Source organism: Syngnathus scovelli, chromosome 6 (genome assembly GCF_024217435.2).
Source record: "Syngnathus scovelli strain Florida chromosome 6, RoL_Ssco_1.2, whole genome shotgun sequence".
Taxonomy (NCBI): Eukaryota; Metazoa; Chordata; class Actinopteri; order Syngnathiformes; family Syngnathidae; genus Syngnathus; species Syngnathus scovelli.
This window is the reverse complement of record NC_090852.1, coordinates 11,910,513-11,928,169: the sequence shown is the minus strand read 5'-3', so window position 1 is coordinate 11,928,169 and position 17,657 is coordinate 11,910,513. Positions and strand designations below refer to the sequence as shown.

Here is a 17,657-nt window from a genome sequence, read left to right as displayed (position 1 = left end):
TACTGGTCACAAGTAAACATTTTCCTCACATTTCAGAGTATATTTGTATTATATGCTACTTCACAGTTTTTTTCTTTTCTTTGTTTTGGTGTTATGTGATGGTGTTCCCCTCGTCTCTTCTGTAGCCTATCCGAAACAATCACCACGTCTTCTTTGATTAACTGTGTTTGGATTTGGAGGCAGGAAAAAATGCTTGGAAAATCACAATCACATACTAGACAGAAAGGAAAGTTACAAACAATTCCTTTGTTATAGTAGCTTGATTAAAGCATTATTATAGAATTTACAGCGTTCTTTTGGGGGATTGGGGAGGGACTCATAAATTCTATTCCAAAGACAAAATCAGTATCCCTTGGGTAAGCCAGACACTGAACAGCAAGAGACCAAGAAACTCCTAAGCATGATCAAATGTGCATTATAATCAATGTCATACTGAGAAGCCAACCAGGAGTGAAACAAAATATCCTTCCATCAAGAGAAGCTCTTATTGATTCTCACAAGATCTCACTTCCATCAATTAGTATGCATGCAGTTGTCCCTTGAATCCCTTCAACAGACACCGACAGTCGAGAGTCTAACAGTCTTATCCTCCACCTGCTTGAAGTCTGGTAACACATTTGTGAGATTACAAACAGAGGCTAAGATATTGGTGCCCTTATGTTATAAGAGAAACCTTAAATAGCTTGACTAATTAAAGAAATGTGGGCATTGCCTTTGAAAGCCTAAAGCCTAACCGTCCGTCCATCCATCCATCCATCCATCCATCCATCCATCCATCCATCCATCCATCCATCCATCCATCCATCCATCCATCCATCCATCCATCCATCCATCCATCCATCCATCCATCCATCCATCCATCCATCCATCCATCCATCCATCCATCCATCCATCCATCCATCCATCCATCCTTCCGTCCGTCCATTTTCTGAACCGCTTTTCCTCACGAGCATTGTGATGCATGATTGCATAAAATTTGAAAGCAATGAATGCAATCAAATGATTTCTCTAGGTCTCAATTAGACTTGTGCGCCTCTCAATGGCAATTTTTGGCCACTAGTCGTGTGTGAATTGCTCCAGCTGTCTGAATGGTGCCTACTATAGACTGCATAATTCAGCTAACCCTAACCCTGAACCTAACCTCCTCCATGTTTATGCAGAAACAATGTTGTATGGTTTGTTTTGGGATTTATATACATACAGCTGAGGCGACTGGCCCAAAAGTTCCAGTTTTGTCTCATCTATCTCCAAGAAGCTTTGTATTGTGTGGCTCAGTGGCCTAGTAGTAGAGTGTCCGCCCTGAGACTGGAAGGTTGTGGATTCAAACACCGGCCGGGTCACACCAAAGACTATAAAAATGGGACCCATTGCCTCCCTGCTTGGCACTCATCATTAAGGGTTGGAATTGGGGGGTTAGATCACCAAATGATTCCCGAGCGCGGCACCGCTGCTGCTCACTGCTCCCCTCTCCCCCAGGGGATGGATCAAAATCACATGGGGATGGGTTAAATGCAGAGGACAAATTTCACCACACCCGGATGTGTGTGTGACGATGATCATTGGGACTTATTAATCAATCTGCATCTTGGCAAATTCTAGTCTCGTTTCTGTAACCATTATTGGTTGTCACTTGCTTTAATGGAAGGCTACCAGCAATTCTGCCTGCATTACGTATTCATAAAAAGTCCTTTCTACTTGGTCATGTTATAGATCTGTTTTGCTATATCTGGCACAAGGGTGTCTGTCTGAATCTCAAGACACTCTAGAATGTAATAAGTGGCAGTGAGCTTTGTCTCAACAACAGATCAAGGACCAGTCAAAAGGATAAAGCCCAAAACAAAAGCCTGAGCAAAAGCTGAGAACAAAGCAGACTCTTCAAACATGGTCTTCTACGACTTCTATCCAACACCTGCATGAGACAGCAAGATTAGTTTGCATGTAATGAGTGGGCCTAACGTCACCATGCAATGTTAGAACATGCGTTATTTACAAGGCAGCTGGATTGGCCAGAATCCAGGGATAAGATATGTCACAAAAGCTCCGCAAATGCTGTCACAAAAAATTGATTTCAAACCAGTACTACAAGTTTTCCCCCTTAATGTGAAAGCAGGTGGCTTGTAAAGTGCCTTAGACTCCAGGGGGATTACTTTCAAATGGGAAAAAAATTGCAATTTGTAGTTTGGGGTTTGAAAGATACCTTTTGAGACACCAGCTCTGAAACTTTTCTCTACCTCAAACAACAAATTCCCACAGATGTAGCTGTCATATAATGAAAAAAAAAGGCATATTTTGTCATTCTTGCTATGTTGTTTAATGATTGATTGTGCTAATTATCAATACTGATGAAAAGGGTGTCAAAAGAAGCTTTTTTTTTCCCCCACACACATTTTTTTTCCACACAAGTGATTTTCACATACAGGACAGGAAGACTAATACAGATAAAAAATACGTTTTCCCTGGTGTGAAAGACAAAGTTAAATGAAAAGGGCAAAGGCTGCAGGAGAAGGTGTGCAGAACATGCTCTGCCACGTGCACATGCTGTCATCGTTCTGTGTGTGATAAATCACAGAATGTGCACAAGAGGTTAAGTCTCATGAATTGTACTCATCCTTCAGAGTGGCCACTAAGAGGCCTGCACAAGTACCATTTTCAGTACTTGCCAATCTGACTGACCTTTTCCAAATGATGCCACCTTAACACTTTTCGAGCTCCTAATTTAAATATTGGAGAATACCTTGACAACAATGAATACAAGCATTGACAAGAATTGATATGACTGAGATGCACACACGCTGATGAAGGTGGGCAGAGGTTCGGAGATGTAACCCCAACATTGATAAACTTGTATTCCAATTTCTTTTTTGTTTTGTTTCTTCTGCTGTGATTATTATTATTATTATTATGATTACTATTATTATTATTATCATTGTTTATTAATATTATTTTAATAATGTAATTATATTATTATTATTATCATTGTTTATAATATTATTTTAATAATTTAATCGTATAATAATAATAATTATTATTATTATTAGTAGTAGTAGTAGTAGTAGTAGGGTTAGGGTTATTAGTAGTAGTGGTCCTGTACAGATTCATTGTGTGTAAACGTATAACTGTGTGTGTGTTTGAGTGAGTGTGTGCGTGAGAAGAACGGTTTCACTAGTTTTCCAGTGACGGATAACACAGATATCCTGGGTTGATAATAATGAAGACACACAAATGAGTGTGAAGAAAGATGGACTAGCAGTGAAAAGCAGATGAACGGCAGGAACAAAGAAAGAACTTAAAATGAATCAATCTCACTGAGAAATGATTTGATTCACAGCTTTGTGCCAGAGAGGTGAGACACAAAAGAATAAGTGAAGGGCAAGGGAAAGACAAGAGAAAAGAATAACTATTCTCATGTGACCATAGATCAGAAGAGGACACAGAACAGAAGCTTAATTTCATGAGTAATTAGCTTAATTTGGAGTGTGTCTTCATTCACGCATGCTGTTCTCCAGAAAAGTAGGAGATGGGAATCCCAGAACTAAGTGTACTCTATGATTCTAGGCACAAAAGTGTAATGAACTACCACTTGTAGTCAGTGTTTTAACTCACAGTATTGGAGCAAATCTATCAAAGTTTTGTCCAGAGTAATAGCAGGGTTTTCCAAAAAACGTAAAAGTTAAAATTGTGAGCATAGCTTTTGTTATTTTGCAAACGAGGCGTCGTCACACTTGCTTTCTGTTTTACTTCATCGTGTAAGCTTTCTTATTCTCCTGAATTCTCAAATGCAATGGCGGAAAAAACTGTGGGCAAACTCTGGCCCACAATTGAAGTCAAAGGTATTTTTCCAAAAAGTGTGGGGGGTTTGTTTTTTAGCTGAGAGAAAGCTGTTGGATTGCTTCTGCTAAAGATACAAAAACCAGAGCACAATGTCATGGGGATATTTTCACCCACTAACCGTCTAACACATGTATGCATGCGTACAGACAACATAACATAGACACACTATGCATCACTAAACCAGAGCAGTAAAGAAGACCGAGCACTACAGTCCTGCGTGAGGCAATATACTTTCTGCCCTGGCAACATAAAACCCACTTGCTGTCATTTGGTTGCTCTCCCTGTCACCACGCATGTCCTCCAGCCTCAGCAATTTCCTCATTTTGCTTTTGCAGCTCCGTTTCTAATTAATGCTATCTGACTTGCCACCCTATCCCTTGATTTTGCCTCCTCGTCTTGGCGACAGCGATGATTGCAGTGTTTGGAGCTGCCCCAAGGAGATGCACAAACTTCACTTTTCTTCTCCTCGTGCGTCTTCAATCCATTTCTCACGCATTCCTTTAATCCAGAGGACTGCTCATGCTGCGCTCCCCTGCAGCCACCATATATTTTAGCTGCTCCATCCCCTCCCTTCACTTCTTCTCACCCGTATCTAGTCGTAGGCTTTTCTCAATACGGCCTTTGCACATTCCCGTCTGCTTATATCCGCAACTCTACATCCAATTTGCCAGCACATTATCATCCAAACAGAGCATTACAAAAATGTTTTTCAACATGCCTCTGATTCAGCTTTTCTCACATGGGTTTGGAATTCCTGACCAAGATGAGCGTTGGTGTGACTGTATTTACTACCAGGTAGTCTTGCATTTGTGAGAAGCAATATTTTCTAGTGCTACTACAGCAATGGCAATGCGTCAAGGTCAATAAAAAGAAGAATTCATCAATAGAACCGGTTATTATGCTACTATACCTTTGACGACACTTAATGGAAATGAGAATTGAATAATATAGTAGTAGGGTAGCGCTACTGTTCTTCAAACATATGAACCATTTGTAACTGATTGGTATGTAATTTGTAAATGATTTGGTATTTTGACTTGTTTTATTCTTCCTGTTCTTGGGCAATTAAAATGATCTACCTTTACCAAACTAAACTAATATGCGTATGTTTATATCACATACTTATGCCCCCTCAGTACATAGAGATTTGATTACAGAAAAAAACTGTCCGGTTTAGAAGAACGCGGGTTAATGTGAGGTGGCGTTCATGCATAACTGCCAGCCAGATGTCACGCAGTCTTTCACAGCTAAAACGATGCACATCAACAGCCACGAGACATTCTGATTGCACACCAGCTACCGTGCATACCGACACATACTGTCACCCACAGTGAAATGTGTCATGAGACTCTTATCATGTGCCATTACAAGCAGGCAGGCAATGAGTGAAGGCCAAACAGAAGGGACTCGTCGAGTCGTCAAATGACACTTGCAATTTATTCAATAGATAACTTGGAATGGAACAACGTTAGAAACACACGAGTGAAGGAAGTAGTATATAACGTACAAGTGCATCGCAATAGTATAGAATATTGTAGAAACAATTCATTTTAGTTGCTCAATGAAAAAAAAATCATTAAACACTCGAATTTATAGAAAATACATTTACCCAATTTCTTCACTGTGTTGAGAATATTTTACTCATCTTTTTCATAGAATACAGTATTTGAATTTCTTGAGAAGTTGGGCTTTTCGTTACCTCTGTGTTATAGTTATTAAAATGATTAAAAATAAACGTTTCTACAATTTTTTGTGCCGCTATCTCAGATGTATGTGCACTATTGTTGCTTTGTGAAATAAATTGTGGACTATTTTAGAAAATGAAGGGTACTTTTGAACTGACAGCATACTTTCACTGCACACACATATAAATCAAAATGGGGTGAAAACAGAAAATTACATTTACTGAAGTGAATGTGGAATGAAAATAAGTGTATTGCGACTGTTGTACCATCACAAGCTATGAGGGAGAAAAATGCTAGCTTCTCTAAGAGCTGATGGAAAAAATAAAATTGAACAAAAATACGACATACGTTTTTGCCATTCATGTGTTCACATTCTGATGTCGACCAACACAGATTAAATGTATGTATAGTCATGACTGACAAAGTTCTGATGGGGTGCTGTGAAAGAGAAGATACTGTATGTACTGTATTTCTATTACAATTTATTTAGTGATTAAAATATTTTTTGCAAACTCCATCAATATTCCTGTGCTGGCCCATGAAGGTATTATTACGCTGTTCTCTCAACATGCATGATTCTTCACAAGAAGCAGTGCTTAAAGGATTCCCTGAAAGATAGTAAGATCTCCCAGAGAGGCACCCTTTAAGTTCCACTCTCTTTTGCTGACTGGGCTTGAACCCCACCATCTGACTATTGCCCGCAAATTTTCAAACGCATGATCCTAACGCAAGAAATACCAAAGTTCCAGGATACAAAATGTTTGTAAGAGGTAAAGAGGTGAGAAGATGAAGACAAAATAAGGCAGAGGGGATTTAAGAGTGTGTGCAAGAAGGGGGGAAGTTACATCACATGTCAGAGAAGGGTCAGGTGTAAATGGCATTTCCTCCAGTTTTTGAACGCCTTCAAAATGCCAGCTGCAGCATCATAGACAACCATGGGATGCTCTTCTGCACGCCATAGTCAAAGGTCAGCCCATTTGTCGGTTTCACTTCTTGTACATGAATGTGCTGAATCCACCATGCTTGCATATGCCTGTCAAATGTAAAATAATCACATCCCCTCCTTGCCTGGCTCAGGATACACCAAGCGTCTATTCTTATCCGGTATGTTTTACAAAAAAACCTTTTGATCTTCAGCTAATTGTCAATCCTATCCCACCGTGTTGCATAAATGAAGAAGCAGATGCAATGTTAGTATTCAAAACAGTACTTCCACATATAGAACTTTCAGCTAACTGTCAACCGTGTCTCCACTGCCTGAGGCTCTGACTGCAGTGCCAGAGAACAGAGATGGTGTTGTCTGACTTATCTGGGTTCCTCATCTGACTGCTAAAGTGTCGCCTGTGACCCCAAGCAGACACTACCAAACTGTCACTTCCCTTCTCAGTCACTGACTTTGAAACTCAAAAACGTCAGTAAAATCATTTTAAAACTCATACTTTCAGATCAAACACACTTTTTTAATTCAAAGGCATCCTGCCTTTAAGAAAATAGTCTTTCCCTCCAGATACGTTTCAAGGAGAGGAAACAGAAATGTAGGCCTTTTTCACCCTTGTTAGCTTTGATTTATAAATACTTGTACAATTGCAATTTGGTCAAGTGTGACACTATCCTACACCGTCCAAACACATGAAAAGGAGGTCTTGGTTTGCTTGCAAGGTAACTCTCAGGCATTTTGCTCAGCATATTTGCTCACGGTCAAGAAAATTTGATCACATTACCCCAATATTAGCCGAATTACATTGGCTCCCGGTCCATTTAAGATGTGACTTCAAGGTTCTTCTACTAACCTATAAAGCACTGCATGGCTTAGCGCCTTCATATCTCGTCGACCTAGTCGTTCCTTATGTTCCGTCTCGTAACCTTCGTTCGCAAAACGCTAGTCTTTTAGTTATACCGAGGGCCAAGAAAATGTCTGCAGGGTCTAGAGCATTCTCTATTCGGGCTCCAGAGCTTTGGAATGCCCTACCAATGGATATTAGAACTACTACCTCAGTAGAAACATTTAAGACACGTTTAAAGACACATTTCTATGAGATGGCCTTTAACTAACTTGTGATGGCCGATTTGGCTGGAGTTTGTTCTGTTCTCTCTGCCCACCTCCTCCCCGGCTGGGGAGGGGGTTAGGTGGCTCAAAAGCGGATAGCGGCTGGCTGGATTCTCGGGGACCAGTTCGGGATGGGGGAGCTGCGGCTCGGCCCCCTTGAGGACACTGCCAGGACAATCGAGGACACCTCCGACATCCATTTTTTTCATTGATTTTCATATTATGTATTACTTGTGTACTCTCTGCATCCATTATAACCTGGTGATCCTGAAAGGGGGATCCTTCCATCTGTGGTCCCTTCTCAAGGTTTCTCATTTTCCCCTGGTAGGGTTTTTTTGAGTTTTTCCTTGCCCTTTTGGGAGCTTATGATCAGGGGATGCTTTGAGAATAATTGTCAATTTTGGCTATGTGAAGCCCTTTGAGACTGTTTGTGATTTAGGGCTATACAAATAAACTTGACTTGACTTGACTTGACTTGCTGAGGCAGCCCGGTAACATTTGCACAACTTGGGCAAATGGACACCACCACAGATGCAAATTTGACTAGCTGTGTTTGCAAATAATCACCAACATCTACATGGGAGGGAGGTTGAATACCCCACACTCAGACAGCAAGTAAGTAAGTAACCCACACTCAGACAGCAAGTAAGTAAGTAAGTAAGTAAGTAAGTAAGTAAGTAAGTAAGTAAGTAAGTAAGTAAGTAAGTAAGAAAGTAAGTAAGTAAGTAAGTAAGTAAGTAAGTAAATAAATAAATAAATAAATAAAGACGCTAGTTAATCCAATCTAATCCAATCCTGGTTGATCCAGTTTACATAAAGGCAAATGAGTGTAAAATGTTATAGCTTCTACACTCAAGCCATTCTTCCAGGAGGTTCCATTCCAGCCAGGTGGCCTGTACGACCACATCCTCCTATTTGACTGCACTTCTCCATCTGTGCTACATTGGACTCGTAAATCCTACCCCAAGGCGGGAAAAAGGTCACAGTCCATTGGCAGTGGCTAACCCAATTTAAATTCACTACCCAACATGCAATTGCCATTGGTTTGTATGTGTAAGCTAGAGAGGGAAAAGCCAAATGAAAGGCAAAAAGTCAATGAATGTTGAAACAAAATATGGAGAGTATAGCAAATACATGACATGTAGGTTCATTATTTAAAATCACTGTAGATAATTTGTCTATTCATCCAGGCATTCCTTCATGGGCTGTGTGCACGATAGCACATAGTCATGTGGTACAGAAAAGGGTTTTACCAAAACTGTTCCCACAAAGATGAGCATAACCTGTGTGTGTGTGTGTGTGTGTGTGTGTGTGTGCGTGTGCGTGTGCGTGTGTGTGTGTGTGTGTGTGTGTGTGTGTGTGTGTGTGTGTGTGTGTGTGTGTGTGTGTGTGTGTGTGTGCGTGCGTGTGTGTGTGATACACATCTGTATCCCAATACAGCGGGTGGCAAGGGTTCAACACCTCTGAACTGCATCTATGAGCCTTCTGACAGGCGAGTGAATTGTTTGTAGTGAAGCCCTCAACCGCACAATGCTTCATTCCCTGACAGTCTGATTCAGGCCTGCAGAAGCCATTAGTCACTGTTCGCTTAACTGTAGCGGCTGTGCTGCCCCAATGATTCATAACATAAATAACCATGTTGCAAAGCATGAGAAGAGAAACAGAAAACCTGACAAAAAGTGTTTTTTTTCGTAACTACATCACTGAAAGGTGCTCACTGCTCATCTGTGTTCTTGTGTGTTCTTTCATGTTAATTCAATCCAACAATGAAATCTCATATAGAAGTAGAGGGTATAAACTGAGGCTCGATAAAGAATGGAATGGAGAGTGCAAATAGCCTCTAATGATCTTGAAGCTATAGTACCATCCTGGAGTTTGCATGGGTAATGCTAATGCACTTCTCATTCACAAAGACTTATCATAAGTACATAACTCAGATCCTCACCAAATGTGTAGAACTGATGCAGCACTAACTTTAACAGAGTTGATATAAAACCTTTATTTTTCTTTCTGATTATTTTTTAATGGCATACCATATTCTACGAAATACTCCCACAAATGTGGCCTACTGATTGCAAATGAGATTTATGTGCACACAGAAACCTAATCAATTAATTCATCTGATGAAATATTGCAATGTTGCACAAATTAGCACAAGAATGGCAATTCTTTTGAAAATAAAACCACAGGTAAGTCTAATTACATACTTTTTAACGGGGGTGTATTCATTTATGATGAACATAGATGAATGGTATCCAATTGTCTCCCAATAGTCAAATAATAAAATCTAATATGACAATGATGCCACTGTGAGGAAATGGATGTGATTCTGAAAAAGTTTTACTTTATAAAAATTAAAAAAAATGTCAACCAATTCAAGGTCATGGATGCTGAAACAAAGCCCCTGAGATGAGTAAACAAATTCAAATGACATGTACGTACTTAACACAATGAGTATGGTAGGTACTGATATTGTCAGTGGCCTTTGTGTCACAGTGAAAAAAAATCATCCGTGACCTTATCAAATAAAGTTGTTGACCTTTCTCCCGTTCCTTTTAATATGAACAGTGGCGGACAGGGAGGAGGCAGCAAACTCAGACATCTCTATTACCAACACTGCTGCATTTGTGATAAGAATCACTTCAGAAGAATGGATTTGTTAACAAGCACACATTTGCTTGCGTGGAAAAGCATGAATATATGCTTTGGAACACACACCCATAAAAAAGAACATCAAATAACATGTTGCCTAAGTATGTTCATTTCGGCTTTCACGGTATCTTTTGAAGCTGTAAGGCAAAGTGAGGCTATTTTATTTTATTTAACTCCTCAAAATCATTAGTGCGAACTTAAATTAACAGAAATACTTTTACTGTGACATCGCTGTGAAATATTCCTGTGAAAAAATCTACCTCTGTGTGTCAATTTACAGTATTTTCAGACATTCGTGTCGATAATTTACTACCTTTGACGAGAGAGGCGATGTTAATACGAAGCAAACATTAACATTTTGTTGCTTTCTGGTTGTTAGAGAGAGAGAGTGAGCTTGTCACAGGTACTTACTGCACAGACTTTGAGGACTGGGACCTGAACTTGTTGAACTCGCCTGGAGCGGTCCACTCTGTTCCCAACTGCAAGAGACAAGCCAAGGCATAAGAATCTGAGCTGGTCGTCAATAACAAAGAAGGGAATATGACAAATGGAGGAAATATGGACTACAACTCAGTGGCGAGCAGGGAATACAGTGACAGTGTGGTAACCATCAATGATGCAGCTTTAGCATTGTGCTCTTTCAGCCTCTCACGGGTTAAGGGACACACTGTGGGAGAGTGATAGAAAATTTTAATGTGCATATGCACTAAAAAGACATGGCACCTGTCCTTGAAGGCCAGAATCAGTCATGTGACTCGTCACCCAATAATCTGATATTTGCAGTGATAGTGGTCAGTGGAGGTGGAAGGTGAATTAATAGTTAAAAAAAGCAAAAGCCTGAACTCCACTATAGAGCAAAATAATTAAAAAGGAAGGCAGGACAGTAGGCTATGCCTCCTGGGAAATCTTTTGGGAGTAAAGCCATTCTTGATGCTTGATAAAAGTTGTGTCCCCTTGGCATTTTTTTTTTTTTTTTTGCGTTCGACAAAAAAAAATACTTTTGCTTATAATATATTGTGAAAAATGGACTTTGCTAAGTTGTGAAGCCACTTTGAAAAAAATGGACGTACTACTATCCTGTCAAAGCAGAAAGGTGAACAGAGCTGCATTTGAGGGGTTTGTGGTTGTTGTTTGTTTCCCCACATAAAGATGGTGGTGGAGTATTTGTGTTTAGTGTTGTGTGCATCTACCACACACAAATATTTTGGTGTAGAGTGCTGCTTTTATGAGTTAAAAAAAATATTTAGTTTTTTTGACTATACATTTTTTTCACGCTCTGTTTCGCAAAAACGGCTTTAGTCGCAATGCCAGCGCTTGTTCCCCAGTTGTCATAGTAACAAAAGCCGGATTCACCATTGACCAGTTGTAGGTAGGGCCGAGCATACCGGTATAGTCGCTTGCATGAGACAGGGAACTTAAAACGGCCCACTTTCCGCAAAAGAAGTGTGTAAACTTGTAGAGTATAATTTTATTCTCCATCCTCGAGGCATTTTTATGAAAACCATGTCACAGACATGTTATTTAAATACCTATAACTAAAGCTGATTTGAGTAGTCACTATAAAATTTCAACCCTCTAAGGCTACTTTTAAGTTTTCATAAGGTTTTGATCAGCTCACATGTAGAAGTGACAACCGAAGAAAGTAGAGCATCAGAATTTCTTCTCAGGATTTTGGCTTTGCAGGAATAATCCCTAAAAAAAGAACATGCTGATGGTTTCAAAAAAAGAAACACGGCACACCATACGCGCACGTTCAATAACTTTGACAAATCAAAACTGAATAAATCCAGAGCCTCAGCAGAAGTTACGTGAGGAGAAAGTTTAAGCTTTCACTCATCAAACAGTCGATGGGAATAAAAAAAATATACAACACAGTATCTTGTTTTTATGTGCAATGAAAAATATCAGCGTGACGGAGGTAGACGCTGAATGGGATTATTCAAATTTGATTGCACTTCTGATTCCTATTATTTGATAAGTGCAATGGTAACATAAAAATCATGATCACGTTTTAACATTAAGCAATAACGCTGAACATAAATCTGGTATCAAAGTCAAGGAACAACAACAACAACGTTAATTAGAGATAACAACAACAAAGTAGGTTTCTTGTGTTTATGACCAACTTTTTTTTCGTCTCATCTGATTGTTATGCAGTTGATGTCATGTACATTTTATGTTCCTTGGCTGAAGATTTATGGGCTGGAAGTAATCAAGGTGGTACTCAAAGACGCACAGCTCATTAGTTGAGAAAAAGATTCAAAGGTTTGTGCATATTTACATGCAAGAATGCATGATCTTTCTCTCAGTATAATGAGTCACTACTTACAGAGAGCAGCCTGCTTACACAAGACTTGGCAGGAGCTGAATTAAAAGGTAAGCAGCCAGGAATAACGAGAGCAACAGACACACACATTCACAAAATTCATAGAGATGAACACCCATACAAGTATTTTTTGAGATTTGACCAATATTTTCATGTATAATATGCCTCTTAACCCATACAAACTGTAATCCTTACTTTGCATAATTTGCATAGTCATCACACTTGTTGCTTGTATCTTTTTTTAATATTAACAGTAATCACAGCTGTGAATAAAAAGCACCATGCATGTGCTGTATTGTCGAGTTTAGTTTTTTATTTTCCTAAAAGATGATGCAATTTACAGTGAATATGTATGATCATTACAAATATATTATCTTCAATAATAATCTGGATTTTATTGAACAAGCCACCCATCATGACAACTCCAATTTATTATTTCTTCAAATCCAAACATTATCATCATCATCAGGGCATTAATAAATGTCATTTCGCCCCCAAAAAATATATTTACAATGAAGTGACACGTTAACGTCATACCCCTGCGATATCATCATAAGAACTCTCAGCCAAATTGTGAGAGCATCAACAATTTCTGCCTCTATTTCAATTGACGATGTAAGATTTTTTTGACAAGAGTTTGGAAGTGTAATGCTATCCAGGCTCCTTTTTAAGGATGCAACACAGGCACTCAATAAGGTTGAGGTCAGGGATGGCCACGCGTTGATTGAATGTTACACTGCCAAAGGTTGTTCTTATACAATGACAGGAAATCATCACTTAGGAAAGCCCGGTGACATAATTAACAGTCACTGTGCCCTCTCACTTTCCATTATTCCAGCCTATAACATCTATTCAACACCTCCTTGCTGAAATAGCAGCTTTGTTGTGACCGGGGTTGGGAATAATGACATTTGAGCATAACGGTGTTCTTTTTTCTAATTATGGAATAATATCATGAAGTACTTTACACACCATTACAAGACCGTTGCCGAAGCCATTTACAAACGTGGATGCTAATGACATTATCAAATAGACCAAACAGATATAGATGGATCGATACTTTATTGAGGAAAATTCCGTTGCCAGCAGTTAGATACATAAATAAATATTACGCGCATTGAAAATAAACAGGCATGAATGACATTATGCGCTTGGCCAATTTAGTGCCAGCTAATACTAACTTTAGTGTGCATCCATTTGGTAGCAAATGAATGCTACACATTAATAGCAATGCAACTCATCTCTCATGGACGGGCACAGGAAAAGGCACAATAACAATTCCCTTCAAACCCCTTCAATGGGTCGTAAATCATTTAACAGCGCACCTTAACCTTCGACCACAATTTGAAGAGCACCCGCTCCTAAAATAATCTCAGTACAATTGAGCTTAACTCAAGGAAGGCATAAATCTTGTATCATGGGAGCTTTCCTATTCAAAATAGCTTGAGACCTTTCTGCCTGATAAATGTAGAGTATTGACAAAGTGCTGACCTGAGGTGGTGGATCTGCTATTGCTGTCAATTGTCCTATTGATTTCACCACTCTTTCACCTCCGTGTTGAACATGCCCTCCAAACCACCACAGTACAAACTATAGTCCTCAAATGGATGCATGCATGCACACAAACTACAAAAATGTCTATTTCCCTTTTCAGTTCGTATTAGATATGCATCCTTTTTCATTTAATGAACAAAAATAGAATTGTGTGTAACCAGTTGACAAGAACATTTTCATTAAAGCAGTCATTTTTAGAATGTGTAGGAACAAAAGACACAAAGCCTGCTGAAAGTCTGCGGCCCTTTCTTCTCTACTGCGCGCAAAAATGCAATTACTCTTGTTGGACAAAAAACATTATCTGCGGAATGACATACTCTGCAGTCTGGTACAAATGTAGCGCATACTTAGACTGACTGGCCTCTCTGAGAAGATATTCAGGACTGGTATGGATATTTTCTTATGAGAACTAAAAGATGGTTATATCTTTGTTGGACAATGAATGTCCTTTTAGTGTCATTAAACATTCTGCCATATATCATTTCAGAAGACAAAGGTATGGTTTGAAGTGTGAGTTTGTGTTGTCTCCCTGTGATAATCTGTGAAAAGTACTTGCACCAGTCACATTACACCTTCCACATTCTAACCAGAACCAATAAGGGACGTAGCATGCAACTGAGAGAAACAGTAATGTTCATTCTAAATACAATTTATCACAGAGACTAGGGTCACGGGTGCGCTGGCGAGAGGTGGAGTACACCCTCAACTGGTCGACAGCCAACTCCAGGCACATGTTGACGACAAAAAACAACATTTATGCAGTGTAGGGTGTTTAATTAACCAAGCATGTATGTTTTGGAAACGTAGGAGGAATCCAGAATAGCTGGAGAGAACCAACTCAGGCACATGGAAAACGTGCAAATTCCACCAATGGATTTGAAACCACAAACTGTGAACTGTGAGGCTTACTATGTCCTAGCCAGTCAGTCACCATGCAGCCCAAAGAGATATGATTTTCACAATCCATCCATCCATTATCTGTACCACTTGTCCCCACGGGGGTCGCGGGCGTGCTGGAGCCTATCCCATCCGTCATCGGGCAGTAGGCGGGGGACACCCTGAACAAGTTGCCAGCCATGTGATAGTGTTGAACTATTGTTATTGTTATTATCTTGTTAAATTGATAACTTGTTAATTATCTTTAGGTAAAAGATGGAGATTTACGTGTACAGTATGTACAATTTGAATGGAAATATTTATTTGAAATCAAATGATTCATTGAGGGTAGATTGCCATTTGATAGATTGCCATTTAAGGTCAAGGGTATAACAATTTAAAGTAATGTTTGAAGGTGCAGTAAAAGGGATACATTTTCCTTTATATAAATGACAGAAAAGAATTTGAGATTGCACACTTGGAGAAAATGCCTCAAATCAATCAAAGCATAACAAGAAAACTTCTTGCAAGGCCTCTACCTGCTCTTCTATATAAGAAAGGAAGACGTGTGACAAAATGAGGACAGGAGTTAGATACCTGTGTGGAAGGCGACGTCTCTAGAGACAATGGGTGCGACAGCCTCTATCAAAATGAATGATTCGTAGCTGCAGCTCCCCTAACATTAGCTCCATCATATTTCTCCACTGTTAAATGTCACATCAATATTCACAACTGGCTAATTAATCTTCCGAGGAACCTGGTGACATGTCACATCTTGTTGGAATGCAGATGATTCCATAGCTGGACCTTTGCTCTCTTGCTCATCACTCCTATTGTGACAGCATTTACAACATGTGACGATGAGAATGTATTTGGTCAAGGTAGGCAAACATTCAGAGGTTGCTGGATGCAAATTGTGGGACGAAAAACAATTCGTCAGGAGGGAACTTGCCTTGGAGGTTAGTCATTTGACATGAGGTGACTATTAGATGAGTTAGGACGAACAAGGTTAAGATGGCCTGTTTCCTGCCTGTTTATTGTGTATGCTCGAGCACTGACAAAAGAACAGATGATATTCCATATGCATGGCCCATGTTCAATCAAACTGCAGCTGCTGGAGCTCCATGAATTCAGAAATCTCTCGGAGTGCTGTCTTTTCCTTAGAATCAAATGCATTCGAGGATTCGCTTAAGAGAAAATAACGGATACAAATGATGAATGGATGCTTTAACATGGTCATTGCATTCATCTGCTGATGACACAGCATAGGAAAGTGGAGTTAAGTATTAACATTGTCACAGGACGAGTAGGGATCAAACACAGGCAACTACTCAACCAGTTGATCCAAGTCGGCTATCAACAACTCATGTTTTGCTCACTAATTGAGATGTTGATCTGAAGACGGTGTGACATTTGATTGCTTACCTGTCCTACATAGACCAGTAGCCTGGAGTTCAGGGGACTTTCATCCGGACTCAGCCAGAACTCAGAATTATCATCAGATGAGACCGAAAACTGGAAATCCGCTGAAAAAGATAAAAAAGTGATACAAGCATGGTGGAGGAATGTTTATCTTGAAAGACACTTCTTTAGCTAGCAGGAGACCATCAAGATATTGAAGGAATTGTAATATCGTCATTGGATTGTGACAGGGATTTCAGAAGAAAAAGTCCTACCCACTTTAAAACGGTGACATTTGTGCGGCTCTTTCGAACTATATACATCACTATAAAGATCACAATCATGCATCCAACAAACTAGGCCACTTTGTGTGTGATATTCGTTGACGTGAATGGGTTCCCTTTTCGGCAATCTGAGGGAAAATGTTCGAAGACATGCTTTGAAAAAATGACTATAGCGTTGTCAAAAAATTAAGTGTACTGATCCGAACTTTGCCAGTCGCATTGAAGAGGTAAATGCTGTAAAAATGGACAGAAGCTTGAATTATGACCATAACTAACATGAGTGTCAGAGCTTTCAAATAAATATGCCAGCTAAAAAAAATCTGTATTCCAACGAGAATATCAGATAATAAGCCAATTTTTACCATTTGTATGAACCCTGATGAAAAAGCAACATTAGCTACGTATGTGCGTACATCGTTCATTGAGATACGGCTTTTATAGAGCACTGCAGTGTTTTATTATGTAGCCAGTACATAAAGCACTACCAAACCTAATTTTTAACACTTACATTAGGATTTTATTTCATTTAGCACGAGTTGAAAGAATCTTGTCTTAATATAATGGTTAGTATACAGTAATCCAAAAAAATGACATCACACTCAATGTCAGATTAGTACCTCTCTTTCTATATCAAAGAGCAATATAGGCTTTTTATATAGTTTGCTACATTATAACATACTACATACAACATATAACAAACGTACTTCCATTCACCTTTGTCCACTCTGGCTCACTGAGGCACTTGGTCTAGAGTCCTAAGGTGGAAAGCTTTGACTACACAAGACCAAAAATGATGTAATTCATAGTTTGATATTTAGCAACTTATCTACTAGGGTTCTGAGGCTTCTCTGTTGCCTTAGTAACAACAGTAGAGCTGGGCTTTCAGGACACTACAGAGAGATTCTATTCAGAGGGCTCTGTAGTGGTGATCCCGAATCATACGACGTTTGAGCGATGCGGTGGTGTTCTATATTCTTTTGAAGGACACTCGCTAATAAGAT

The 17,657-nt window shown here is 39.4% G+C and overlaps 1 protein-coding gene across 1 annotated transcript in view; it reads right to left on the bottom strand.

Annotated features, from left to right (window-relative positions):
• LOC125970638 (N-acetyl-beta-glucosaminyl-glycoprotein 4-beta-N-acetylgalactosaminyltransferase 1) overlaps positions 1–17,657 on the bottom strand; it is a 93,547-nt gene that overhangs the window by 12,806 nt on the left and 63,084 nt on the right. Inside the window, exons 6-7 of the mRNA XM_049723169.2 lie at positions 16,397–16,497; positions 10,627–10,694 (exon numbers count right to left, since the gene is read on the bottom strand). Coding sequence (XP_049579126.1) covers positions 10,627–10,694; positions 16,397–16,497 — 169 coding nt within the window. The remainder of the gene's footprint in view (positions 1–10,626; positions 10,695–16,396; positions 16,498–17,657) is intronic.